The following is a 26,788-nucleotide window of genomic DNA, read 5'->3' on the forward strand; positions in this document are numbered from 1 at the left end:
AAAATATAAGTAGGTAGGTATCTAAGTACATTTAAAATAATTTAAAAAAAAAAACAAAAACAAACAAAAGCCCAATATTATTTAATTGTATATGTCTGAACTCGAAGTATTTGAATTACATGAACATGACATGAAATATTCAGAGTTTCTGAAAACATTTTCGTCGTTTTCACATAACACGTGTAAGTACTTACACAAGGTAGTAGAAAAAAAATTTCCCGCGTGTCAAAAAAAAGGCATGCAAGAAAACTTAATTTTGCTCAAGCTACGTTACAGATAGATATTAAGTATTAGTAGTTCATTTCAATCTTCGTTAGAGTTTCTACAGGAAGATTAAATTAAACGAGCACTTTTGTTTTCACTTTTATATAAATTAAAAAAAAAAAAAAAAAAAAAAAAAAGGTACCTAGGTAGAGATATACCCAAGTGGATGAGTCCTAATTTGAATATCGAGAAAATTTTCATTTATAAATGTTTATAAAACATTCTCAAGTATTGATGAAACATACGCGTGTATAAATTGATTAAGTTTTGCAAAATAATACACATCTTGAAAATACATATAAACCCAGGTTTTCCTTTACCTTTGGAATGGTAAAACATCTATGTTATATTCCGTTCCCATGGTGTAACGCAATACCACTAATTTTTGTACCATTCTGCGTAAAGCAATTTCTTTCGTGTTATTTGCGTATTGAATTTATGCAAAGGAATGTAAAATGACACATTTATTATAATGCTATATACAAATGTTAGCTTCAGACAAGGTAATATATTTTTAAAAAGATATCAAATTTATATCGAAATTGAAACAGATTCCTACTTTTTCTAATTTTCTCTGTTATTATTAGGTTAGCAGTAGTCCTGAAAGTGGCCATCGTATAAAAAGGAATCTTCTAACAAATATAAATCTGTACAATTTTGAAAGCACAGAAGCGAATAATTCCCCGTACATACTAACAAGTCCACGATCTCTAAAAGCTTGCAGTTCGGCAAATATCAGGGTATGTTATTTTCTACATTCGTGTGCTGGTGAATTTAATCAATTTATACTCGTAAATGGGTATCACATTCGTAGCCCATCGAATTACTGCATAGAAGCGTGTCAGAAATAGCGAAAGATTTAAATCTGCCTATTCAAAGTGTTCATCATATCTACGAAGATTACGAACGAGAACGAATAAGTACCTACATAAATAATTAAGAAATAATTTTTACTTAAATCGTTGAAAAATTTTTTTAAAAAATATTCCAATACCTACCCATCGTTTTGAATTTCAAGGAAAATTGGAAATATGCAAACTCGTCAGAAAACACATGTTGCAAAATTGCGAAACAGATCAAGTTCAAAAATTCCCTACACAATCTTCACCTAATATATTTCCAAATCGAGAGACAATTTCAAGATCATCGTGCTATTCTAGAGGAGGTAAATACGTTTATAAACACGAATTCATTTTTAAAATGGTAATTTTTTATCCTTCATATTTGTGATTGTATTTCAAGATGAAACTCCTGAATTTTTATTTTTGAGAGAGAGAAAATCTCGAAGTCCATTTTCAACACCTGCTACACCGGTTTCCCATTACAGATCTTTCAAGTTTGTTTATCAAGATTATTGTCTTTACTCAAGTGGTACTTTACGTATGCAGCTCTCATGTTGCTGTTTTTTGTTTTATTTAATCTTTTAGGAAAGAAAAAAACCAACTGTTACGTTGTAATTTATCAAGCAGCAGCAGCAGTATTTCATCGGTTACAGTTAATTCGAATGAAAAACATACACGATCTAAATCAGTTGATTGCGAAAAATACAAAAAATACGGATCTAAAAAATTGTAATTATTTAAATGTTTTAAAAAAATATGCCTGCGATTTGAAAGTTATGCAATTACTTATACTGTCATGTTTCACAAACAACATAACTTCGATTACGTAGGAAGAGGAACGCATCACATTTGATGGTATATTTTGTTAATATTTGTTACAGAATCAGAAGAAATACAACGAACGTAAAGAAAAAATCAAATAAATACGGTTCAAAATTGAAAAACGAAATTGGTAAAAAATATCAAATGTCGGAAGCCGAAAGAATGAATGATCAACAATTATGTTGGCAAATTGATAACGTGAAAAAATCCTCTACCCTTTTCGACAACCAGAAAAACACTTCAAAAAACACCGGAGGTGTGATCGAAACAAAAAAATCAAAAAACAAGCAAAACATGGCCGAACAAAACAACTTTATTCAAAATTGCGAAAAGGCAATTAACAGTAAACAAGATTGGATGAAATCGCCGAAAATTAAAAAAGGAACTCAAAACGTAACGAAATGTGCTTCAAAACCCACCGTAGAGTTTGAAAATGATGTAAAAAAATCAAACGACAAGTTTAACGAATCAGTAAGAAATCGTGACTTTGAAAAAGACAAGAAAGTGAACGAAAAACAAATCGAAGAGTAAGCCAGATTAAATCTCGGAGCATTTTTTACGTACCTATTACTCTTTCTAACCAAATTTTTTACCAAACTATGAATTATTTTCCAGTTGCGATGGATTGAGTGGATTAAAAAATCACGATCTGCGAATACTTGATGCAATGGCTTTGAAACGCGAATTACAAAAGACCCAAGATGATTTCGCGCAAAGAGCTCGCATTGTGTGGTCTTCGCCGTTGAATGAGGTACAGGTATCTACATATTTATCTACCTACCAACTTGATTATTTTAATTGAAATATTTTAACGATTGAAAGCGAATTCTCGCAGCTACCATCGAGTTCAAAACAGAAACATTTGTCTGAAATAAATAACGACTGCAAACAACAACAAAAACCCGATTGTTGCCATATTCCCGAAAGCATAACTTTTGACACTTATTTCAATCATATAAGAAATAAAATGAAACAGCTGAAAGAAGATAGGTAACTAAGAAGATCGCATGAAATTAATCAAAAAACTTTAACGAAATGCCCAACTTTTCATTTGTAAATACCGTTTTCCAGTTTACACAAAGAATTACACGGCGAACACGTTCGACAATTGGCCAGAGAACTGCAACTAGGTATGGAACAATGGCAAGATCAAGTATTACTCTTACAATGGCAAGCTTTACAACGAGCTCGTACCAATGCAAAACTACACATTGAAAACAAACGCTTAAAAACGCAATATGAAAACAATGAAAGAGCTCTGTTACACGCGCTTCGTTTAAAAAAGTGAGTTCATTCTTTCCTATTTTACAAAATCCGAGATTAATAACTTGATTCAACAGCATTCAAAACATGGAACGACTGAAAAAAATCCATATGAAAAAAGAGATCGAAGAAAAGGACGGCAAAATAGAAAAACTCAAGATGAAAAGAGAACGTGAAATACTCGACTGTAGAGCTCAGGCATATTACACAGCAGAACTTCGAGAACAGTTGAGGTATTTCAACAATATTCTAGTCTCTATTATAGCTTACCCGACACAAAATATGTACATTCATCCAATTTTTCATTTCTACAGAAGAACATTAACGCCAGAAACATTCGACCAAAAAGTAAACGATGTAATAGTGAAGACAAGATTTACCAATCGTTCTCTGACAGCAAGTCCTTTTGTCGAATCACACATTCGTCTGGGTTAATGCTGAATTTAAAAATCTGTCGAATTAAGAAAAAAATAATAATAAATCAACTAAAACAAATTATATCAAACAATTTATTCATGTTAAATGGTAACGAAATTAAGAATAGCCACAAAGAGTAGCTTATTTTAAAAAACACACACACGCAATGGCACTTCAATTAGGCATTTAACTTAATGTCATTTTCCAACGTATCCATCTTCGAAATAATTCAATCACTATCGGAATTCAATCTCATTCAGACGGTCTAAGTAAACACATTGTTCAATTCGGTAAAAGTCGTTTGCAAAATACTTGTAATATCATTCGTCAACTCATAATATTCACCTGTTAATCATATCAAGTAACATTGAGATCATTAGTTCACAATTATACCATTAATGTGACTGGGCATTGAGCAATCTACTTACTTTGTCCAAAGAAACACCTTTCACAAGAACTTTCGCAATTAAATAACTTCTATAAAGGTGGACTACAAACAATGTAATTAATAAGCTATTCAAAAAATGAAAAGCAGGAAAAGTTTTAAGTAATACTGTTGGTCCTCTGAACAGTGCGCTGTGAATAACAAAAAAATACGCAGGTATTAGATTTCACAGAGTAATCCCAGTATAAGAAATTGAATACATACATGCTGAGGAAGTAATATTACCTGTGTAATAGCCAGAGTGGATAAATCAAAATTCTAGTGGTGGTCCATGTACAAAGTAAAATTACGTAAACACAAGTGCTAATCTTGGAACTCTTAACATATTTGGCAGCTTTACCTCCCTATAAAGATATCAAAACAACAAAATTGATTTCTACTTCTTGAAATTAAAAAAAATAATCGAAACAATATTAAATTTTGTCCACCTGAATCAGTGCATCAGAAACGTCATGTAGAAGAAGTACAATAATACCGATTCGGTAAAAATTACATATCCACGATACTGCCAAAAACAAAACTATAATAAAATGTTGCAATGAAGTAGGCCATAAATCTCTACGTTTCGGATCAAACCACTGAGACATAAACATGGATACATAGAACGCTAATGAGATCATATAGAACCACCAAATCTCAGGAGATAATTCCTAAACAAAACAGTAAATAAACAAGTGTAATCTCTTGTAATCAAAATGTCTGATTCGCAGTCAAAAAAACATCTACTCACTTGATTTGGATGATTCATCCAACACAAATCCCAATCAGTCAACCAAGGCTCTTTCCAAAATGTTGATAATCCAAATACAAATGTATTCGAATAGTAGAAACATCGCCAACTGTTGAAAAAAAATCGACGAACGTTAATTCAAAATCATCTCAACACATTACTTGCAAATTAATAATTTTCAGATTGGCATGAATTAAAAATGCATCAACCTATCAACCCCCAAATACCTATCTTGGTTATTTTCCACTACGGTTTTTACAACCGGTATTATAGGCACTTAATTATCAGTATAAAATTAATCAGTGTTAATGGTGTGTTAAATTCTTCAATGACTGGAGGCATATTGTATAATACAAACACATGTAATGTGCGGTTGACGATCAGCTTGTTAAAACTTGAAGAGATAAAACACTCGCCGTTTTACGAGAGCAAAGTATAACGAGTGAAGGTTAAACGCTTAATTAAATTTTATTTCTACAAAGTGAAAGGGGAAATGTCTTCGGTAAATTTGAAAGCCGTACAAAATTAGGTAACGAAGATCAAGTTGAAAAGTAATAAGGATTCGAGTTTCCCCGCCAGAAAAATTATGCCACTCTCAGTGATTCTATGAAATAAACATAATGCTTCATTTTAAACGGCGTTTTACACAGTTTTCTATTTTTTTACAGCAAAAAGAAAGGGGGTAGATGAATGATGATATATAAACGCACCAGCTTTCAGAAAATTTGAATATGATCGAAGGTTTATCCTGCATTTTCCTTAAACGCAGCCATCGTTCTACTTGACGTTCGGATAAATCAGTGTGCTTGGATAAGCCGATGATATCTTTATGACTCCATTTATTAGATAATTTGTAGGCTTTCTCCAACACTGGATTCGATGGTGCCTTCTTACATTTGAAATATTTCAATCCCAAAGACAATCCCAGGCGACAAAAGCAATACCTAAAATGAAACATACAAAATACTATCATGTTGTGCAAAGTATGACTCATGGTTTGACGTATTTCTACTTACTTTTCCAGTGCAAATCGAAATAGTAATACTACGAGTGCTAATACGAATGGAAATTGATACAGGTGACGATAATCGGTGTAATTGTAATCATCATTCGGTTCGACGTGTAGCCATTGTAGACCAGGTGGAAGCCAAAATTTCGAACTCCAGAAACCTGTTAATAAATCCAGCAGATCTTGCATGGTCACTGGGATCACATATTTGAGAACAGATGATGATATACTTAACAAAAGTCGCGAGGATTTTACATTTTAAAATACGTTATTTCATGTGGAAAAATTGAAAATTGAAACGAGTTCACGAACGGTTTCTTTATCATGAATTTCATGAAGCATGAACAAAGAAAGCAACACCGGTTAAAAATAACATAGCCAGTAAAATTGATAAGGGGAACAGCATCATTCTGCGAAATTTCTTTCGAAAAATGGGAAAATTTGATCACTTTCACTCAATGTTACTGCTAATTTTGCATAAAAAAGTAGCTAAAATGCCTCAAAATCAACTGTTTCGTTGTTCAACACTGCCCCTTATCACAACAAAACAATTTGATAAGAAGATGAACATCAACAAAGCAAATTTTTGTAGAAATTTTTGGGAAATGAATTGAATAGTGTTTAAATTTTAGTTGAAGCTAAAATGCCGGTGGAGGATTTCCGAATTGAAGTAAGTACAAAATACTATTCGAAAGAGTTCTCCGATGATTTCTAAAACTATTTCCTTTCAGTTACCGTTTGGCCCGCCGCCAATTTTACCGGATTTTAGAAAAGAACTCGAAGAGTATTTAACCAAACCGCATAAATTACCTATTCATAATAGGAAAAATGATTTTAAATTTTGGAAGAGGAAAATAAATCTCGATTCGCTTTACCATACCGATGTCAGCCCAGTCACCACGTCGTTAAAAGTAAGCCACGTTTTGAATTACAAAATTCTTTTGTAAGTCCTCTAAAATCTTATAACAATCTACAGGTTGAAAGAAATCTAGATACCGGAGAGTTACTCAATTTTTACGAATTACCCATAGAAGGTATCGGCCAAACTGCGAAGAATTCATTGTCGTTTTCTCGGGCACCCGGCAAAGCTACAGATGATGTTCGGGGTACTCGCACAAATTATCCATTTTGGCCAGGCGGATTCGATTCTCCATCTCTTCATCAACTTTCCGAGGAAAATTTTGATATTGATTTTGAACATGGTTGGTTTCTGTTGGGATTTTTCTGTTTACGAAAACATTGCCAGATTTTACGACGTTTAATTTATACCATGTTTGCAGATCTCTTGACAAAAGCACCCGGCTTATCGCGAGAATTTCAATTCACCGATGATGAAGGGAAAAGTAGTACGTCGAAAACTGAAATTGATGTTATTGATTTCCGAAATATCATGGAAGATGCGTCGAATTTCCATCTTTGGACTGACGAGCCTACAGAAAAAAATCAAAAACCAAAAACTGAACGTGATCTCGATGCGTTTGAAGAAAGTGTGATACCTGGTGTAAGTTTAATTCGACGAAGTTGGATAAAATAATGTGAGAATTTCTTCTAATGTTTATGTTTTTTTTCTAGGAAGTGCAACTGCCTGTGTTGAAGATATCTTCATCAAAATCTAATAGATTTGCTGTGAAAACAGAATGGGCAGAACTTCTTGATACGTCTAAACCGGTTGTTGACTTTCATAAAAAAATCGAAGATCCCGCAGTTAGGTGGGATTTTGAACTGGATACTTTTCAAAAATTGGTAAGCATATTTCTTGAATTCTATGCAAATAAATTATTCAAATTTTTGTGAAGAGTAATAATATGTAATTTATTACAAATTTCGTTACTGTTCAGGCTATTTTGAAATTGGAACAACACCAACATATATTCGTATCTGCACATACATCTGCCGGAAAAACTGTGGTGGCTGAGTACGCTATTGGAATGTCTCAAAAGCATTGTACCAAGTTAGTCCCTATAAATTCGATTAATATGGAGGGTTTGTATAATATTTTTTTTTACAAACTTGATCTATTTATAGAGCAATTTACACGTCACCAATCAAAGCGTTGTCCAACCAAAAGTATCGCGATTTTAAAAATCGTTTCGAAGAAGTTGGACTGATTACTGGTGATTATCAAGTAAATCAACAAGCTTCCTGTCTCATAATGACGACCGAAATATTACGTTCTATGTTATACGCGGGATCGGATGTAATTAGAGATTTAGAATTTGTTATCTTTGATGAAGTGCATTACATAAATGATTCTGAGGTAAATATGTTCTTGAATGATGAATATGTAAGAGTAAAGATGGGATTCTAAGATGTGGTCATTTTCTTCAGCGAGGCCACGTTTGGGAAGAAATTTTAATCATGTTACCCGATACTGTATGTATCGTCATGTTGAGTGCCACGGTTCCAAACCAACTTGAATTCGCTGATTGGGTCGGTCAAATCAAACGTACAAAAATGTACGTAGTGAGTACTCTCAAAAGACCTGTACCATTGCAGCATTATTTATACACTGGAGGATCAAGTTCGAAAAAAGAAGAAAATTTATTTTTGATTAAAGACGGAGATGGCCCATTTCTCATGCCTGAGTAAGTTTTTTACTCTTGCTTTTAGAATTACGTACCATTAAAATTAGGTAGTTTAAATTTCTTGTTCGTAATATTTTACAGGTATACGAAAGCTGTCGAAAGTAAAGCAAAAAAGAACGCCGCAGTGAAAACAAAGGGGGATAAGGATAATAAATCCAAAATGATCAAGACTCCTGCACCGAGGATAATGAAATCAGAAAAAACTTATTGGGAAGCTTTTGCTAGATTTTTACAAAAGTACGAAAAATTGCCAGTAGTGGCTTTCACTCTCTCAAGAAGCAAGTGTGATCGCAATGCTGAATTTTTGATGTCTATTGATTTTACCACTAACGAGGAAAAAAATTACATCAAATATTCGTTTAATCAATCTATCAAAACGTTAAAAAAAGAAGATCAAGATTTACCTCAGGTTACCTTTTTTGTTTTTTCTAAAACAATATCGTTTATTGATAATCGATTGTTTTACGATTGAGTTAAATTTTCAGATTAAAAAAATGGGATTTTTACTCAGTCAAGGTATTGGTGTGCACCATAGCGGTATTTTGCCAATACTCAAAGAAATCGTTGAAATTTTATTTCAAAAAGGTTTAGTCAAAGTATGTTTTCATTTTATAAAGCTTATATCAACAAATACCCCGTAAACTTGGTTAATACATATAATAAAAATGAAATGTTACCAGTTTTTATTCGCTACTGAGACATTTGCAATGGGTGTCAATATGCCAGCCAGAACTGTAGCATTTGATTCGATATGTAAATTCGATGGCACCGGTACACGTGATTTACAGCCAGCAGAATACATTCAGATGGCCGGTCGAGCAGGTAGAAGAGGCCAAGATGCCACCGGAACTGTGATAATTTTATGTAAAAATGAAGTTGATAAAGCTGCAAATTTGAGGGCAATGATGTTAGGTTGGTGACCTTATCAAATGTTAATTTTTTGCAGAATGTAAGGTTTTAGAATATTTCTTTTGTAGGTGATCCGACGAAATTGGAGTCTCAGTTTAAGATTACATATTCAATGGTACTGAATTTAATGAGAGTCAAAGGTATGAGAGTTGAAGAAATCATGTCGCATAGTTTCAAGGAGCAGCGTAATCGTCAGAAAATGGATACTTATCGAAAAGAATTGAAAGAGTTAGAAGAAGAACAGAATGATGACGAAGAGGACATAACAGAGTTACCATTTTATGAAGAATTCAATTCATTCTTCCGAGACGCCTTGTCTTTCAATGACGATTGGAATGAGAATAGTGTAAGTTTAACATATGGAAAACTTAATACCTAGCGAGGTAATGGCACGTTTTAAATTGTGTAGAAGAATTTTAAGTAGGATTATTTGATTTCATTCGGCACCCTGTATGTAAATTATTGGAAAGGGATTAACATTATAAAAATTATCCAATTTCAGGGCACCATTCTCTTACACCCTAAAATAAAACAAGAACTGACCGTTGGAAAATTTATGGTAATCACCTACCAGCATTACGTTAACAGATTAGCGCTGATTTTGCAAGTAATCCCAAAACCAGATTCTCTACGATTCAAGTTAGTGCATTGCGTTTAACTTTACCTATAATATTAGTGACGAAATGTTCGCTTCAACTCCACATTTTGTCATTTTACAGGGTTTTAATATTATGCGATGCCGCAGAATTGGAACTAACCGATAAGGAAAGCGACTTATTCTATCAAATGGTGAGCTTGTCCAAAAACAATGTATTTCTACCCAGTGCTAAACCTAGTCATTTAGTGGTGGTGATTGATTCGAAAGATATTAAACATATCACTAAATTCTCAATTAAAATAGACCATAATTTAGTGATTAAAGATTGGGAACAACGTCAAATACCTAGATTCAAGTCAGTAGTCCTACTTCTAAAAAATACAACATTTTAGATTTCTCGTTCACGAGTCGTTGTATATTTCAGAGATGCTCCCCCGAGTGCAACCTTTCTTCGAGCAGTCACAGAGCTATTGGAAAAAAGTCAAACATTGAGTACTTCTGAAGATATAAATTCGAATTTTATTCGTATCACTGATTTTAGAATAGCTGACTTCGAGCTACATGAAATTATTTATAACTTGGAGTCTAAAAGATTTCACTTGGATTCTTATGTTATGAAGGAAGACATTTCTGATTTCGAGACAGTGGTAAGCTTCTCAGACAGATGATCATGGTTCGTGTTTGAATTGAAACTAATGCCTATTTTTTTTTGCAATAGTTCAAAAAAATTTTCAAAGTTAGGCAAAAAGAGGCTAAGAAAGAAAAATTGAAGCATTTGCTTTCTGAAAAAGGTTTACTATCGTATCAAGAATACAAGCAAAAAGTCGCTGTTTTGAAAGAATTAAAGTACATCAACGATGAAGATATTGGTAATAATTTGCATTTCGTCGAAGAGTCATCGTTCAATACAATTAATTTTTTGTGCCTGTTACAGTTGAGATGAAAGGCAAAGTTGCATGCGAAATGGGTTCCAATGAGTTGATCATTACTGAATTGATATTCGAGGGAACATTATCAAAATTCGATCCTCCTGAAATAGCCGCTCTGCTATCCTGTTTGGTGTTTCAAGGTAAATTAGAAGAAACCGATGCAGAATTATCTGACAAATTAAAAGAGGTAGGTAACCAAGATTAAATAGGTAGATGATGTAAATGAATATTCTGAGCTCAAAGTATTGTTGTTATAGGGTATTCAAGCTATTGAAACTGTTCGTCGAAAAATTGTGATTACTGAAAGAGAATATTGTGGTGGAAGTCAAGAACCGAATGAAATGGAGAGGTTGAATTTTGGTTTAGTTCGAGTTGTTCACGAATGGGCCCATGGCAAAGTAAGACTCCATCTAGGTATCTCTAGTGTAATAGTGAGTACGTGTATCCAATTGAATTCATTGTAAATTTCGGTAGGCATTTGCTGAAATTATGGAGCTGACAGAAGGCCAAGTTCAAGAAGGTATCATTGTCCGATGTATACAACAGTTGAATGAAATTCTAAGAGATATCAAAGATGCGGCGAAATTATTCGGCGATTTAGTTTTGAAGAAAAAAATGGAAGAAGCTTCTGAGGCAATAAAAAGAGATATTGTGTTTGCAGCTTCATTATATACTCAAGATTAAACATTTTTTCATACATATTTGTCCTATTTCGAGTTCCGATGTATATACCAATATTATAGAATTTTTATTAAATGTGAACTTTTCATGATTTTTGATAAAAACATTTTGTGAATAAAAGTGAACCCAAACATGAGAACTATTTATTAAAAAAAAAAGTACATGTATCTTAAACAAGTTTGAATTGAATTATAATTACATAATTAATTAGTGATTTCGGGTTTTCCTTTGATAACTTCGCTTATGCAAACCCACTGACCTTCTGTATCGGTTTTCCATAAACTAACTTTATTATCGGCGCCACTGACCGCTATAATGTTGGCTGTAAGAGACCAGCTCACACTCCATACGGCATCGTCGAACTTATGGAGAAGATCAGATTTCCAATTGATGAAATCATCACTCGACGAAACAAATACTCTATGATCTTGCGAGCAACTGGCTATCATATTTTTTGTTAAACCAACTGACGGTGCCCATGCAACATCACGAACCCAATCGGAATGGATTTCTATTTTGGTCTCTTCGATCCACTGATCACCTTCTTCTTTCCATACTTTCACTAAATTATCGCAGCCTCCACTGGCTAAACGTTTAACGTTCTGCGATTTACCGGAAGGGTTCAATGAGGATATTAATGCGGATGCTGGACACCAACTAACAGCGTTACAACCACTAGTATGAGCATTCGAGATACGCTTCGTTTCCCAAGAATTGGTTTCTGGTGTATAACTCAGGATCGATATGGTTCCGTCGAGACTACCGCAAGCTAATACTAGCCCATATTCGTGTGGTGCCCAAGCCACTGAATTAACGGATGAATCGTGACTGGTATGTTCGTAAAATTTCGTCCATTCGTTGGTTTCTTTCCATATAATCACTTTTCTATCGTAAGAACAAGACGCGAGGAAATTACCAAATTTCGGATGGGCCCAAGCCACCTGCCATACCGGACCGTAGTGGCCTTTTAAATCAGCTATCAATGTTTGAGTACCGTTCTTCAAATTGTAGATTTTGATCGATTGGTCCGAGGAACAAGTAGCCAATCGCAATCCATAGTAGTCCATTTCAGCGTCGTGTATAACATCCTCATGACCGGTTTCAACCGTGTTCATTATCGAAACCATCGTAACACAGGTGGAGAATCAATGCAGTTTATAAATACTTAGTTGAATACTGTTTAACACATTCCCGTTTTTAACGTATAAAATAATTCATCAGATCAACGGAATAGCAAATTCAAAATCAAAACTTCAAAAACTTATAATGAAAATTAAAAACTGACTGATAATAATACGTCAAAACGGAGCACGTCACAGTTTACACAAATCGCACCACAAACACACAACTTTTTCACAACAACGCACGCATTTAAAAACGAGCGTTCACGTTCTTTAAAATAAAATCAAATCAGTAGATCACTACTTTTTACTTTTTTTTTTTTGAAAAAAGAAATGAAAATTAAATTATGTTTATGTAAGATTGTATTCCTGACTCAGGTTTTCTGATGCGCTAACTGTTGTTTTCGTTTTTTTAAAATTATATTATTATTTATTATTCTATTTTCAATTTTCACCTTCAAACTTCAAAGTTCAAACTGATTGACGTCCTCCGGCTCCTGCTTTCTAGTTTCTACCGTCCACTGCCGCTGTCCTCCTAAAAATAATGCAAGCTTTTGCGTCGCTTAGCGTCGCTCCACTATAACCACCATTCATTTTTCGCATCGAGCCAACATCTCGCGTAGCTACGCTCCACTATAACCGCGCACTAATGGTAATAATAGAAGAATCCCAAGACAAAATATGTATAATATGAATAGAATGTTGGAATTTGAATCCAACTAATTGTAACTTCGACGTTCAAATTTTTGCATTTTCTAATTAGTTTGATAGGCATTGGATATCCCTTGAGAAGTCGAGATGAATGAAGAATGAATCTGGAGAACCATCTACGGGCTACTACTTCCTTCTTTGCATAGTTGAACACAAAATTCAAAAACGATTAATAAATTCTTGATCTCATTCTCAATTAATATTTTTATTCGGGTTCTATGTACATAGAAATTTACAAAAAATGTAATGATTAACAAAATCGTTTAGCTGACGATGTCGAAAAAATCTTGTCATTTACATAAATTACCTACATTGATTTAAAAATATTGCAAGCACAATTTTTTTTTTAAAACAACCCCCTCAAACACGAATCTATACACCAACGATCCATAAAACTGCACACTAGAGACAGTAGAGAAAAAAATTATAGGACAAAAACACAAATCTTTCTGTCATTTCTGCAGTTTACACATAACTTCGCACAAAGTGGTATTACTCAATTTCTGAACGTACAACCATTCCTTTATTCATAGCAATAATGTGCTTTAGACAAATCAACGAAATATGATCACTTATTTAATCTCATTTTTTTATGTTTTGATTCGTCAAAAATCGGTTCTGGAATGTATCTTTGTTCAGGTTTCTTCATTGGTTTGATATCGGTCTTGAGTTTTTTCCTTTTTGGTTCTCCTAAAAATGCTTTAGGAACAGATTTCAGCTCCGGCTTCTTAAATGGTTTAAAATTCAGTTTAAGCGATATTTTTTCATCTTCAGCTTTAATCAGTTCGGTAGGAGCGCTTTCGGAAGTAGAAGTAGACGCAGACTGCTTTCCTATTTCTATTTGTTTCTCAATAAACTTCTGCATTCGATCTTCGTCGTCTTTTTTCAACTTCTCTTGCTTACTTTTTGCTTCTTGCGCAAGGATGTTTTCAGGACTTCGGTCTACATAGGTGATGAACCAACCTTTTTCGGTTTCGTCGGCGATTGCCTTCCCTTCTCGTCCCAAATATTTAACAAAATCAGTCAACGTTTCCCAATGAGTGGCGTTCATATGGAGATGTTTTCGGTCGGTAATATATTCCTGATATACTTTGTTAGCTAACACTCTTTTCGTACCAAAACGATGACGGAGTAGCTCCAAGAAATCGCGCTCGAACTGTCGAGAAAATTCACTCATAAAACGACCAGGGCTGTCGGCGAAGAGTAGTAGTTGTCGTTGATGCGATTCGGACATGGTATGACATTTGAAACCGTTCTCGTCTCGACATTGTTTTTCGCACATCTGACAAAACCAACGTAGTTTCTGAAGTCCTTTAGCTTTGATTTTATTCGCAATGAATTTAGGAGTACAAACTTCGTGCTTTCCCATTTTTGCTTATAGGATGGTAGCTCTATAAAACGTAAATGTATCAGTGTTTAGTAAAGAGGCGAGCGTAAGGAGTGTTCAATATCTCAAATGGAGACACTTACCAATAGAGGAAAATGTTATCCAACCTTGAGTATTTCTTTGAGTTCAGGTTATACTGTGAATATGAAACATACAACACTTCAAAATTAGAAAAAATCGATAGCTAATTCAAAGATTTAGCAAAATTCCAACAAAAATCAAAAATTTTGATCAAATCAAAAATATTGTTATCATCAAGAATAGTAGTTGTTGCTGGTGGCCTATATTCACCATACACGGCGAAGCGAAGCTACGCATCCCATCCAAGGCTTCAAATGGTTTTATTCTACATGACGTCATAAAAAGTAACAAAACGAAAAATGATCAACTTTTTTCTTTTTTTTAAAAAAAAAGAAATAATTTTCATCGACCTTTTATTCCCTATCTGGACAGCGATTCCAATCGGAATTCAAGCAAATATCTGATGCAAACCTCCCAATTTGAGTTTGTAAAGAATGCCTCTGCGCATTGCGCGAACTCGTCTCTTACCTTACCCCACTTACCACACGTATGATCCTAATCCATCATGATCGCGTGTGGAAGGAGATAACCACCTTCCACACGCGATTATGATCGTACGCTTGGTAAGTGGGGTAAGGTAAGAGACGAGTTCGCGCAATGCGCAGAGGCATTCTTTACAAACTCAAATTGGGAGGTTTGCATCAAAATGAACCCTTCGAATCGCGGTCCAGATGAGGAGAATAAAAGGTCGATGATAATTTTTGTCTCGTCGACTAAATACCAGGTATGGAAATACGCCATCTTTGGATATAGAAAAAAAATTTTAAGGACTCAATTTATTAATAATACCGCCAATTTACATTATTTTTTTACTTCATATTCATTTTAATACACAAAATAAACATTTTCCCACCATTTTTTTGATTTCATTTCTTTATATGACTGAAATGAAAAAATCACATCACCGTCAAAACTACGAAATCTATATCCAAAGATGGCGTATTTCCATACCTCTTAGCCCGACTGGTCTGTCTATTCAAAATTTCAAATACAGGAACTGGAACGAATTTCTGGGGTAAGTAAGATGAATTTTTAAATGAGAAAAATGTCAGAAAATAAAACTTTTAGGTTCAAGTACACGTTGAAATGATATTTTTAGGTATTGTATTATACATACACCCGCCTATAAGAAATTGTCATTGACTGAAATGTTTGTGCGTGTGGTTTTTCACTTTTCAAATCTCTATAATTGATTATCCCGGGCGCATCATTTTATTTATTCATTCCATTTTATCTCCTTACGTACCTATTTTTTTAAAAAAGTTCACCATACACATCACAATATTTAGGTAGCATCACGTAGCATTTTACGTACGAGTAATTTCTAAATAGGTACGTACCTAAAACATTTAATCTGAATTGTAATTCAACAGGTCATGGATTTACGGATCGAATTGTGAAATTGCGCCTATTGATAGAGTTGAACATAAAACTTGGCTTAGGTTTGACTGGACAAGTTGTAGAAATAACCAAGTGTAGTAAAGCAATTCAGATTTTAAATTTAATATTAATAGGTACCTAAATAAAAGATTGACTTATTAAGTGATGTAAGATTTGAAAACAAAAATGAAACTGAATTTCAAGTTATTTCAATTCCCTCTTGATCTAAATTTACAGCAAGCAATCAACGATCCAGAAATTGTAAAGCCTCTTTGCACTATGCTCTGACTGACTAGGGTGTGATGAGATGCCTGAGACAAAATCCACAGCCACCGGATATGAATCATCATTCGCAGTAATACAGGAATGAAATACCTACCTATTAGATATGTTTTAATTATTCGGCTGTAAGTATCGGAATAGTTGAATTATTCGATTTTGTACTCATGAAAATATTTTCTTAGTTATGTCATTTTTTTTTTGTGATCAAAATGATCCAATAAGATCATGAATCGATTGAAAATTATAGTTATAGATCCTAGGCTTCAAACAATACGATCATTACGTGCGCTATTTTTTGTATTGAAAGTTAACGCGTAGTGGCGTAGTGTAAGTGGGACATACGTAGAATTTTCGTCATTCATTATTGTAGATTCTCATGCATGCTAGCAGCAAATTTTACGCGGAATGAGCGAGTTGGTTCGGAAATGTTCGAACACTTACGAAAAAATCGTCGTTTAATTTTTCCGAATGGGTTTTATAGATTTTTTTATGCCAATGTATCAGTGATTTTTGTTCGAAAAAACATCTTTCATACTTCATAGAGATGATAGGCAATTTTCTAGCCAAAGTTTTTGGAAATTCTGGAAACTTTCAAAGAAGAGAAGTTTTTGTAAACGGCTGGAAAATTGTATATACACTATACAGTAGGTATTAACAAAAATTAAATTGTTTAAAATGAAGGAGAATTTCAAAATTTGTAAATGATTGGAAATTTTTTAGTTGTAGTTAACCAAATTACATTTTCATTTTTCAAACTGACATTTTTTCAAAATTAGTACCTCTGGAAAGTTTTCGCAAATTTCCAAAATATAGGTAAATTTCTGGAAAGTTTGCATCCCTACTTCACAGTTCACACCAGTCATGCCTTCGAAATGAGAGAACTCCGTCGACTTTTTTTCTGCCAAGTGCTGAAGCTGGTGTATCTCGTACTCGTAACATACTCGAATTTTATCAAAATCGAATACGTTTCCGAACACCTTGCTCTTTCCGCGTACAATTGCTGCTCACTTGCTGCTTGCATGTTGGCTTTGCTCGGCGCTCATCCGCATCCGCTGGCTTTTTTGTTTTTCGCGTTTCATTATCCATCATATGTTTCAGATGCGCGCGCATTTAGAAATTGCGCCAGTCCGACTTCATTCGACAATGTTCGACTGCCACCACCGACAACACCACCTATAGTAAAAGGCCTGGGCGCAGAAAAAGTTCTCGAAGGTGGCAACGTCGCAAGGAGGCTGAGACTTACATGGTGTACTATGGGAAAAGCACCGTTTTCTTGTTTTTCGCGGATTTTTCAAAATTTTGAATGGGCACATGGGTGTTTAAGGCATGAAAAATGATCTATTTTTTACGCTCTACAACGTCATCTTTCATTTGAAGCTCTAGCACTCATCAATCGAAAGATATGAAAGCTCAAAGCTCAAAAATCACAAATACCGAACTTTTGAATGAATGTTTCTCAAAATTTTGATCGAGCACATGGGTGTTTGAAACATGAAAAATAATCTACGTTTCACGCTCTACAATTTGGTTTTTTCCCGAAAGCTCTAGCATCAATAGATCAAAAGTTGTGTAAGTTCAAAGTTGAGCTTTTTTCTAACTTTTGATCTATTGATGCTAGAGCTTTCGGGAAAAAACCAAATTGTAGAGCGTGAAACGTAGATTATTTTTCATGTTTCAAACACCCATGTGCTCGATCAAAATTTTGAGAAACATTCATTCAAAAGTTCGGTATTTGTGATTTTTGAGCTTTGAGCTTTCATATCTTTTGATTGATGAGTGCTAGAGCTTCAAATGAAAGATGACGTTGTAGAGCGTAAAAAATAGATCATTTTTCATGCCTTAAACACCCATGTGCCCATTCAAAATTTTGAAAAATTCGCGAAAAACAAGAAAACGGTGCTTTTCCCATAAGACACCATGTAAGTCTCAGCCTCCTTGCGACGTTGCCCTTTTTGTGCGCCCAGGCCTTTTACTATAGGTGGTGTTGCCACCGACCACACCGACACAGAAAAATTACAAAATTCTTTTTTCCACCAATGAGAATGGCGCATTGTTCCGTTAATCTTTGGCAACAGTGTAGCGTGTTAGCGATTTTACCCTCCCCACCCAATCCGTGGTATCAATTCTTCTCGTCTGCCAAAGCTAGTCAAGATGTTCGATTGTTGTTTAAGTTTGTTTACTGTTTACGGTATTAATGTGTTTTTACTTTTTTACACAAATGTGGAATTTTAATTTGAGTATTTGGTTGACCTAAGTGTTGATATAACTTAAATGCCTCAGTTAGGAAATACCGCGACGCAGTATTCAGTCGACTCAACGTCGCCCCTGCTTAATTTTTCGTCTTTAATGCCTACGTTGACGGGACACGAGAAAAATACTAATCCAAACGTGATTCCCGTTGGTTCATCGCCAGTCCACTCCGGAATTCATGGTGTACCTTTGCAGCATTCATTGCCACCAATCCGCAACAAAATGCACGCCAGCGTTGTACCGTCGAATACAGGTCAGCAATCATCGCAGAATTTTCAAAGGTTAAAAGTAGAAGACGCGTTATCGTATTTGGACCAAGTGAAGTACAAGTTCGGCAGCCAACCTCAAGTCTACAATGACTTCCTCGATATTATGAAAGAATTCAAATCGCAAAGTATCGATACGCCCGGAGTTATAACGAGAGTCTCGAACTTATTCAAAGGACATCCGGAGTTGATCGTAGGTTTCAATACATTCCTACCTCCTGGCTACAAGATCGAAGTACAGTCCAGCGATTCCGGCGGTTATTCATTCCAAGTGTCGGTAAGCATACAAAGCCCATCTTCTTCAACTTCTACTCTGGTACCGTCTACGCATACTGTATTGCACACTTCTACCGTATCGAATATCACATCGACTGTTACGACTACAGCGAGTCCATTGTTAACTGGTAGCACGTTGTCGATAGTAACGCCTGTGTTGAGTGCACCGATTACTATTACGTCCGGCAGTGGTAGCAGTGGCGGTAACGGATCATCTATACCTATACCGAACTCGGTTACCAATAATAACGTGCAAACCACGCCGAATAATGTCGCTCCGACTAACTCCATTCCGTCGCCTAAGTTTAATCAAAATCAAGCTCATCAAGCCGTAACGCAGGCTTTAATACAAGTCGAATCCGGTATGGCCAATCAACCCGTACCGCAAAATCAGCCAGTCGAATTCAATCACGCAATCAACTATGTAAACAAGATTAAAAATCGATTCCAAGGTCAGCCCGATAAGTATAAACGTTTTCTGGAAATATTACATACGTATCAAAAAGAGCAACGAAATTTGAAAGAGAATCAAGTCACTTGTCCCGGTTCCGGTAAAACTCTCACCGAAACCGAGGTCTATTCGCAAGTCGCGAAACTATTCGAAAACCAAGAAGATTTATTGGCCGAATTCGGACAGTTTTTACCCGATGCGTCGTCCCATCAGTCTACGTTCAACATGAAAAATAACGATCATTCGTTCAATTCGCGTAAACCGCCGGTAAACGCGAAACCATCTTTCAACAACACTGTCGTGAGTAACAATTGTACGTCTAGCAATAGTACCAAGTTTACGAATAACAATACCGTACCGTCGGTCACGTCAACCACCAACTCCGGTTTGCTGAAAAGATCGTCATCGATGTCGAATAGCCATTCGAGCGTCTCTTCGATGCAGCCCGTCGTTAAGAAACACAAATCTCCGTCTTCGCTGCGCGACGTCTCAGTAACCGAAGCCGGTAAATATGGTACTTTGAACGATTTCGCCTTTTTCGACCGTATTCGCAAAACCATCCATAATAACGAAATGTACCGAAATTTTCTGCGCTGCTTGATGATCTTCAATAACGAAATAATTAACGAAAGCGAGCTTCTGCAACTGACCACGCCGTTTTTAAACTCTCATCCGGAGTTATTAAGGTGGTTCAAGGAGTTCATCGGACAGACGGATGCGCCACCAGTACCGACGACCAATAATTACAAAGAAGAGCAGAAAACTTCCAACCAAGTACAACATTCTTTTCTCGATCAAGTACACAATAACGCTGTTCGTTCAGAAAACTGCATAGATATCGATTACAGTACGTGTAAACGTATCGGCGCCAGTTACTGTGCCGTTCCGGAGCATTTCGATCCGCCCAAATGCAGCGGACGAACTGATCTATGCAGAGAAGTGCTAAACGATACGTGGGTATCGTTTCCTACCTGGTCCGAAGACTCGACTTTCGTATCGTCGCGTAAAACCCAGTACGAAGAGTATATTTATCGTTGCGAGGACGAACGATTCGAATTAGACGTTGTGATCGAAACAAACGCCGCCACCGTGCGTGTTTTTGACGGCGTGCAGAAGAAGTTGAGCAGATTGTCGCCCGAAGAAATAGCCAAGTATAGATTAGACGATTGTCTGGGTGGTACGTCGCCGTCCATACATCAGCGCGCCATCAAACGTATATACGGCGATAAAGCTCAAGATATTATCGAAGGCCTGAAAAAGAATCCAGCTGCTGCAATTCCAGTCGTACTTAAACGACTCAAAGCTAAAGAAGAAGAATGGCGAGAAGCGCAAAAAGGTTTCAATAAAATATGGCGCGAACAAAACGAGAAATTCTACCTGAAATCGCTGGATCACCAAGGTATGAATTTCAAACAAAACGACATGAAGTATTTACGCTCGAAATCACTCATGAACGAAATCGAAGCGTTATTTGACGATAGGCACGAGCACGCCGACGAAAACACGCCGCCAGCTAGCGGACCTCATATGGTACTACCGTATAGAGACAAGAGCGTCTTAGACGATGCCGCCAATTTGCTCATACATCACGTTAAACGTCAAACTGGTATACACAAAGAGGATAAGCAGAAAATCAAACTGTTAATCAGACAATTCATACCAGACTTGTTCCATCATCCCAGACAAGAACTCAGTGACGACGAACGAGAAGAGTTGGAAGAGAAAACGCTCAAGAAAGCCTCGCCGACAGAAGAACTGGATAAAGAAGAAGATCCCGTCAAAACTCCTACGTCCGTCGACAAAAATGACATAAACGCCGAAAATGTAAAAATACCATTTCACGCCGTATCCTGTCATCCGGACGAATACTACACGTTATTTTTCGCCGATAATCACTGGTACCTATTTCTGCGACTTCATCAAATACTTTGCGACAGATTATCAAAAATGTACGAGAAAGCTAATATCATAGCTAAACAAGAATCCAGCGGCAAAGAGAATCGTAAAGAATCGACCGCCATATCGCTGAGACTGAAACCGAAACCAGAAATCGAAGTAGAAGAGTACTATACGGCCATGTTAGATATGGTGAAAAATGTCCTAGACGGTAACATGGATTCGAACACATACGAAGACACTCTGCGAGAAATGTTCGGTATACACGCTTACGTCGCATTTACCTTAGACAAAGTCGTCTCGCACGCCGTTCGACAACTGCAATATCTAGTAACCGACGAAACTTGCCAAGATTGCTACGATTTGTACATAAAAGAAAGTAAGAAAAAAGGCACCGGAGGACCCTGCATTACCGCTTACCAAAGAACCACCGCCGAAGCCAATTACCAAAAGAAGATCGAGTCCATGTCCATGGAATCCTGTTTTAAAATATTCATCTATAAAATCGACTGCAAAATCACCATCGAATGCTTGGATACCGACGGTGATAACGAAGATAATCAGGAGAACGAAAAGTGGAATAATTTCCAAGAAAACGAAAATCGTTCCGAGACGTTCAAATAGTTAGAACTTTTTCGTCGTTTTCTTTGTTAATGTTGGTCTTTACGTGGTTGTGAATATTTTGAGCATTTTTCCTCCTCCTGTTGAGTCTTTTCTCTTTCTTTTTTTTACTTGTACATTCGTCGTATTACTTTCTTCTCTTCTTCTTCGTTTTTTTTTTAAACTTGTAAATATTGTTGTTCGCGCGCGTTGAACTCGTTCATCGAAATACTATAATTTTTTCAATGCCTTCATGTATTTGGTCATCGCTGTTCGTCATCATATCAACAAGTGAGTAGTCTACTTGATTATTTATCTGTAATTTTTTTCTGGTTTTTCAAAAAATTACTTCATTAATGAAAAATTGTTTTTATTTTGGATGGGAAGGTTTTGGCTGGAAACTAATTCTATCTTCGATAAAATATTACAAAATGACTTTTTTTTTCTAAGGAATAAATCAACAATTACTATCTCTTGTGGAATAAACACATTATCGTATTTGGGCTTAGTAATATTTTTTGTATTTTAATATTTTATTGTACTTTTTCAGAATTTAATTAAAATTTATGTTGCTTTTCATTATTTTTTCAGATTTTGTAATATATTATGTCAAATACCTGCCTCTGATGGGAAATTTCATTTATCGGTAACCTTATTTAAATCAAATTGAAGCCACTGAAGAAATTAAAAAGTAAGGTTCACAATTTTATATTACGAATAATTTACACATTAGCTAATAGGATTAACAATTGATACATATATTCAGAATTTTTTACATGAAGCTCGTTAATATTATTGCTCGACGAATATTTCTCGGATTTTTCAAAGTTCCCTGTAAAATCCCATGATTTGTCTATTTCTAGGTTTAATGCATTTTTCTGTCTATGTTATACCTTCATTTGAAATTTTTCACGCATAGTTTAAACATTTTAAGCTAAGTCTCAGATTTTGCGGCATTTTTGAAAGCGAAAATTATGTCACTTGAAAATGTTTCGTTTTTATTCGTTGAATAAAAAAAAAAATCAGATGACTCTTTTTTTACAAATTACTATTATGAGTTGTAATTTGTAAATCAGAATTTGTACAGTCGCTGTGCAGGATCAAAAAACAATGAAATTTTAAAAATTGAGGTTCTGAATCGTAGGTCAAAAAAAGAAAATTGAGAATTCGTCCCGAAAGTCATTTTAAGCGAAGAATTTTCCATTTAAAAAATGTATAGATTGAAAACCTATGCTTTGCGGAATTTTCATATGTTATCAACATTTATTTTCACAATCTGATGGACACTTATTGTGATATTTTTCAAATGTTCCGTTTACAATTTTTTGAAATTTGTATTTTTACAATCATCTTCTCTCCCTTATAATTCTCTTTCTTCTTGAAGATTGCACGAATGCACACTGTTCTCATCTCACCATTCATCAAATGTTAAGAGGTGTGATAAAGTTTTCCATAATCTTGTTTTTTATTTTCGACGTTTTGTTTTGACTTTTTAATTAAAAATGAGGCTAAAAATCTGTAAAGTATTCCCAAATGTTGGAACCTCATTGATGAGAAAAAGAGGAATAAAAACCTGAAAAAATGCTCACTAATCGGGAAACGCGTCCTCAGAAAATATATACATTGAAGAAGCCATGCTAAATTCTGTGAAAATGCTTAAAATTTTCACTTTCGGATATTTTATCTACTTTTCAAACGAAAAATCTTTTTTGCAAGTTAATGTGATGTATAATAATTAAAAATGAAACACCATCCAAGAAAATTGAAGCAAAATATATATGAAACTTGATGAAAAATTCTCATAAAAAACTTAATCTCTTCGATTCTTTGCGTTTGCAAAAGTTTACACGAGCGAAACAAAATAATACTCCCGAACACGTGTCGGTCTGTCGGTGTGCTTGTGAAAATCTAGCTTGAAAATTTGGCGCTCATAGTAAAACCTGATCGATGAAACTTGTGGTATTTGGCGCGTGTTGTAAAGAAGGTCATACAAATATTACGCTCCTACTCGACAATGATGAAGAGGATACGAATATTTTGTATTCTCAACTATTATCGTAACTTTCTAGTTTTAATAAATTGCTAGAAAATATATATTATTAGTAACGTCAAAAAATATTTACCATGCTAATTTATGTACGCTTAATTCAATTTATTAATTATACCTGTTTATTTCAGATTCAGAACACTTCTGCTACTGCTGATTGATTCTCGTGGTTGAAATTGTAAAATCCGAAAATACGGTAATTACTGCGAAGTCATTAAGGCGAAATATGCGGAATGAAATTTTATTATATTATTAGTAATTAATTAGGCGATTGCTCCGAAGCTACGTATTCGTTTGTACGTTATGTAGTTTAAAACAATACGGAAATGTTTATGATGTTTTAATTTACTGAAGAACAAATAATATTTATTGAATGACCAACTATTAATAGGTCGCAGATTCGGGTAAAATTAAAAAGAACGAAATTATCATGTATTTTGTCAAGTATCGTGCCTTCTGATCGAACCATCTTCTTAACGTTGAATTGTTCAGACATTGGAGATCATTGTTTTAAGCACAAATGCTTCTCATTTTCATCATTTTCTTTTTTTGAGAAGTAATTCTTTGCTAATAAACCAGCTGCATTACTAATCGTCGAATCCGCGCCTGTTGCATAATATAAGATGTACATTTTACTTGAAAAAATGTAGATAAATTAGTCAACATATTTTTTGTACCTTGTTTGCAATCGCTTATGTTGTATTTTGTCTCTTAATTTATATTATTTTGTCAATCATTTGTAAGAAATGTATATTTATTTGATTAAAATTATTATTTCATTTGAACTGTTATCGCTTACGAAGATATTCCCTTCTAGATTCGATTGGTTCCTCGGAGGATCTTAAAAAGTTTAATTAATGTGTAATTTGTTTTAAAAAATTTTACAAAAGGCATAAAAAAAACTGTGTATATGGACAAAGTTATTTATTAGCATATAATGTGTTGTTAATAGCACCTATATATAGCGAAGAAAAAAAAAGTATATTTGTATAATATGTGTATTGAGATTTATGTTATATGTTAAAAAAACTTTGTTAAGGATTGTTCGTTGAAATTCTTGAAAATTCCGAAACTAAATGTGATGTTTTTTTAGAATACTTTTTGAGATCCTTTTTACCATAACTCGTATGTTATTTTATAAGGTTTTGTAAAGTTACTTCTAATGTTTAATTTTTGCGGATAGTTTTTTCTTCAAATATGTCACTTTTTTTAAAATAGACAATTTTCATAATCACTGTCTGTATTTAAATTTGAAGAAATTTAAAAACATTTCTAGATGACGATTCATTTTCGTTGATTATTTTTCATGTTGGTAATAATTGTAGCATCATTATTTAAATTGTATTTTTTTTCTAATTTTAATTTTGTAACTTAAATTTTCTCTTTTTTCATGTAATTGAAATTTTTTCTTAGGAATGTAGATTCTGAGCGTTTTTATGAAGCTTCCATTTAAAAATTTTAACAATGTATACATGAAGTAATGATTCTGTTAAATATTTATTTTAATTATAGAAATATATTAATTGAAAATAATTATTTTGTTACCGTTTTTATTTTGAATTTTTATGTAATATGTTGAGGTGAGATACTTCATTATTATTGTCCTAAACTGAAGCTTCTCTTGTGAAAGTAAAAATGATCATAGTCAAAATCCTTGATAAAATGTCAAAATTTGTTTTTGTCCCTAGCTGTTTTGTATTGTGCGTCATTCGCATTACCTATTTCAAATTTTATGACATATTTTGACTGTGATCATGTTCATTACTCTTGAATTACGAATGAACATATTTCAGAAAAAAATTTCCATCACGAGTTGATGAAATCATGTGTTCATTTTTTACTTGGTTCAAATTTTGAAATTCAATACTTGAGAAATTATTTCACGTGCAAAATATTAGAAAATTTAAGACCTGAATTAAGAGTACGTTCATTTTAGATATTTGGGTTGAATTTAAATTGATGGTGCCAATAAAAATGAAATTACTCTTACAGTCTTACATATCATTGCAATAAACTTTGAATAATTCATACTTATTAATAAATTATCTATTAATATGTTCTCGAAGAATTGCCGTTGAAGAAAATCAAATTTTTATCTAATAAGTAAATATTTAACAGTAAGACAAATCCTACGACAGTTGACTTTTTTAAATGATCGATTAGGAGATGAAAATAATCGTCGTTATGTGTTAATAAAGATTTTGTGATTATTGATTTGCTTGAAGAATTTTTTTCAGATGGGATGGTGAATTTATGGATTTGTGAAAAATGCTGATCTTCAACTTTTTATCATATACTTACTTAATGTAATCATAAACGTTTTTCCCAATTGTAATTATACCTGGGCTACTTTAAAACATTTAAAATTTGCTGAATTCATTCAAATTTATGATATTTTATTTATACTTAGCAGTGATTTGAATTTGGGATGGAGCCTGGAGCCTGTAGCCTGTAGGGTAGCGGGTGGCATTTGATTTCAGATTTTCTCAGGCGAATGGGAAAAAATCAAAAAAGTGAAAAAACATCGAGAAAAAAATGATTGTAAA

The 26,788-nt window shown here is 34.3% G+C and overlaps 6 protein-coding genes and 1 long non-coding RNA gene across 8 annotated transcripts in view; 3 read left to right on the top strand and 4 right to left on the bottom strand.

The window, feature by feature from the left end:
* The window catches only part of LOC135835800 (uncharacterized), a 467,845-nt gene that overhangs the window by 399,950 nt on the left and 41,107 nt on the right, over positions 1 to 26,788 (bottom strand). The window lies entirely within an intron of this gene.
* On the top strand, positions 750 to 3,686 carry LOC135838196 (uncharacterized). The gene is made up of 12 exons (XM_065353828.1): positions 750 to 767; positions 852 to 1,004; positions 1,079 to 1,184; positions 1,283 to 1,429; positions 1,507 to 1,600; positions 1,692 to 1,835; positions 1,988 to 2,455; positions 2,544 to 2,679; positions 2,764 to 2,918; positions 3,000 to 3,212; positions 3,269 to 3,424; positions 3,506 to 3,686. The coding sequence occupies exons 1-12, from the start codon at positions 750 to 752 to the stop codon at positions 3,624 to 3,626; spliced, it is 1,911 nt and encodes a 636-aa protein (XP_065209900.1). The 3' UTR covers positions 3,627 to 3,686.
* LOC135835787 (ceramide synthase 5-like) lies at positions 3,687 to 6,197 on the bottom strand. The gene is made up of 7 exons (XM_065350211.1): positions 5,800 to 6,197; positions 5,494 to 5,727; positions 4,784 to 4,892; positions 4,482 to 4,703; positions 4,279 to 4,397; positions 4,037 to 4,184; positions 3,687 to 3,953 (listed from the first exon to the last, which is right to left on the bottom strand). The coding sequence occupies exons 1-7, from the start codon at positions 5,979 to 5,981 to the stop codon at positions 3,936 to 3,938; spliced, it is 1,032 nt and encodes a 343-aa protein (XP_065206283.1). The 5' UTR covers positions 5,982 to 6,197; the 3' UTR covers positions 3,687 to 3,935.
* Positions 6,316 to 12,745, top strand: tst (twister). Its single transcript, XM_065350206.1, has 19 exons — positions 6,316 to 6,462; positions 6,524 to 6,703; positions 6,769 to 6,994; positions 7,073 to 7,293; positions 7,365 to 7,535; positions 7,631 to 7,743; positions 7,818 to 8,049; positions 8,121 to 8,377; positions 8,459 to 8,786; positions 8,863 to 8,973; positions 9,058 to 9,289; positions 9,355 to 9,632; positions 9,789 to 9,925; positions 10,006 to 10,239; positions 10,309 to 10,531; positions 10,603 to 10,753; positions 10,819 to 11,000; positions 11,071 to 11,211; positions 11,288 to 12,745. Exons 1-19 carry the CDS (start codon positions 6,436 to 6,438, stop codon positions 11,495 to 11,497), a joined length of 3,654 nt encoding a protein of 1,217 aa, XP_065206278.1. The 5' UTR covers positions 6,316 to 6,435; the 3' UTR covers positions 11,498 to 12,745.
* Positions 11,624 to 12,806, bottom strand: Sec13 (secretory 13). The gene has a single exon (XM_065350212.1). The coding sequence runs from the start codon at positions 12,619 to 12,621 to the stop codon at positions 11,698 to 11,700; it is 924 nt and encodes a 307-aa protein (XP_065206284.1). The 5' UTR covers positions 12,622 to 12,806; the 3' UTR covers positions 11,624 to 11,697.
* Positions 13,516 to 15,152, bottom strand: kin17 (kin17 DNA and RNA binding protein). The gene is made up of 2 exons (XM_065350214.1): positions 14,797 to 15,152; positions 13,516 to 14,717 (listed from the first exon to the last, which is right to left on the bottom strand). The coding sequence occupies exon 2, from the start codon at positions 14,693 to 14,695 to the stop codon at positions 13,895 to 13,897; it is 801 nt and encodes a 266-aa protein (XP_065206286.1). The 5' UTR covers positions 14,696 to 14,717; positions 14,797 to 15,152; the 3' UTR covers positions 13,516 to 13,894.
* LOC135835783 (paired amphipathic helix protein Sin3b-like) lies at positions 18,595 to 26,456 on the top strand. The gene is made up of 3 exons (XM_065350207.1): positions 18,595 to 22,486; positions 22,787 to 22,886; positions 24,374 to 26,456. The coding sequence occupies exon 1, from the start codon at positions 18,728 to 18,730 to the stop codon at positions 22,217 to 22,219; it is 3,492 nt and encodes a 1,163-aa protein (XP_065206279.1). The 5' UTR covers positions 18,595 to 18,727; the 3' UTR covers positions 22,220 to 22,486; positions 22,787 to 22,886; positions 24,374 to 26,456.

Source organism: Planococcus citri, chromosome 2 (genome assembly GCF_950023065.1).
Source record: "Planococcus citri chromosome 2, ihPlaCitr1.1, whole genome shotgun sequence".
Classification (NCBI taxonomy): Eukaryota; Metazoa; Arthropoda; class Insecta; order Hemiptera; family Pseudococcidae; genus Planococcus; species Planococcus citri.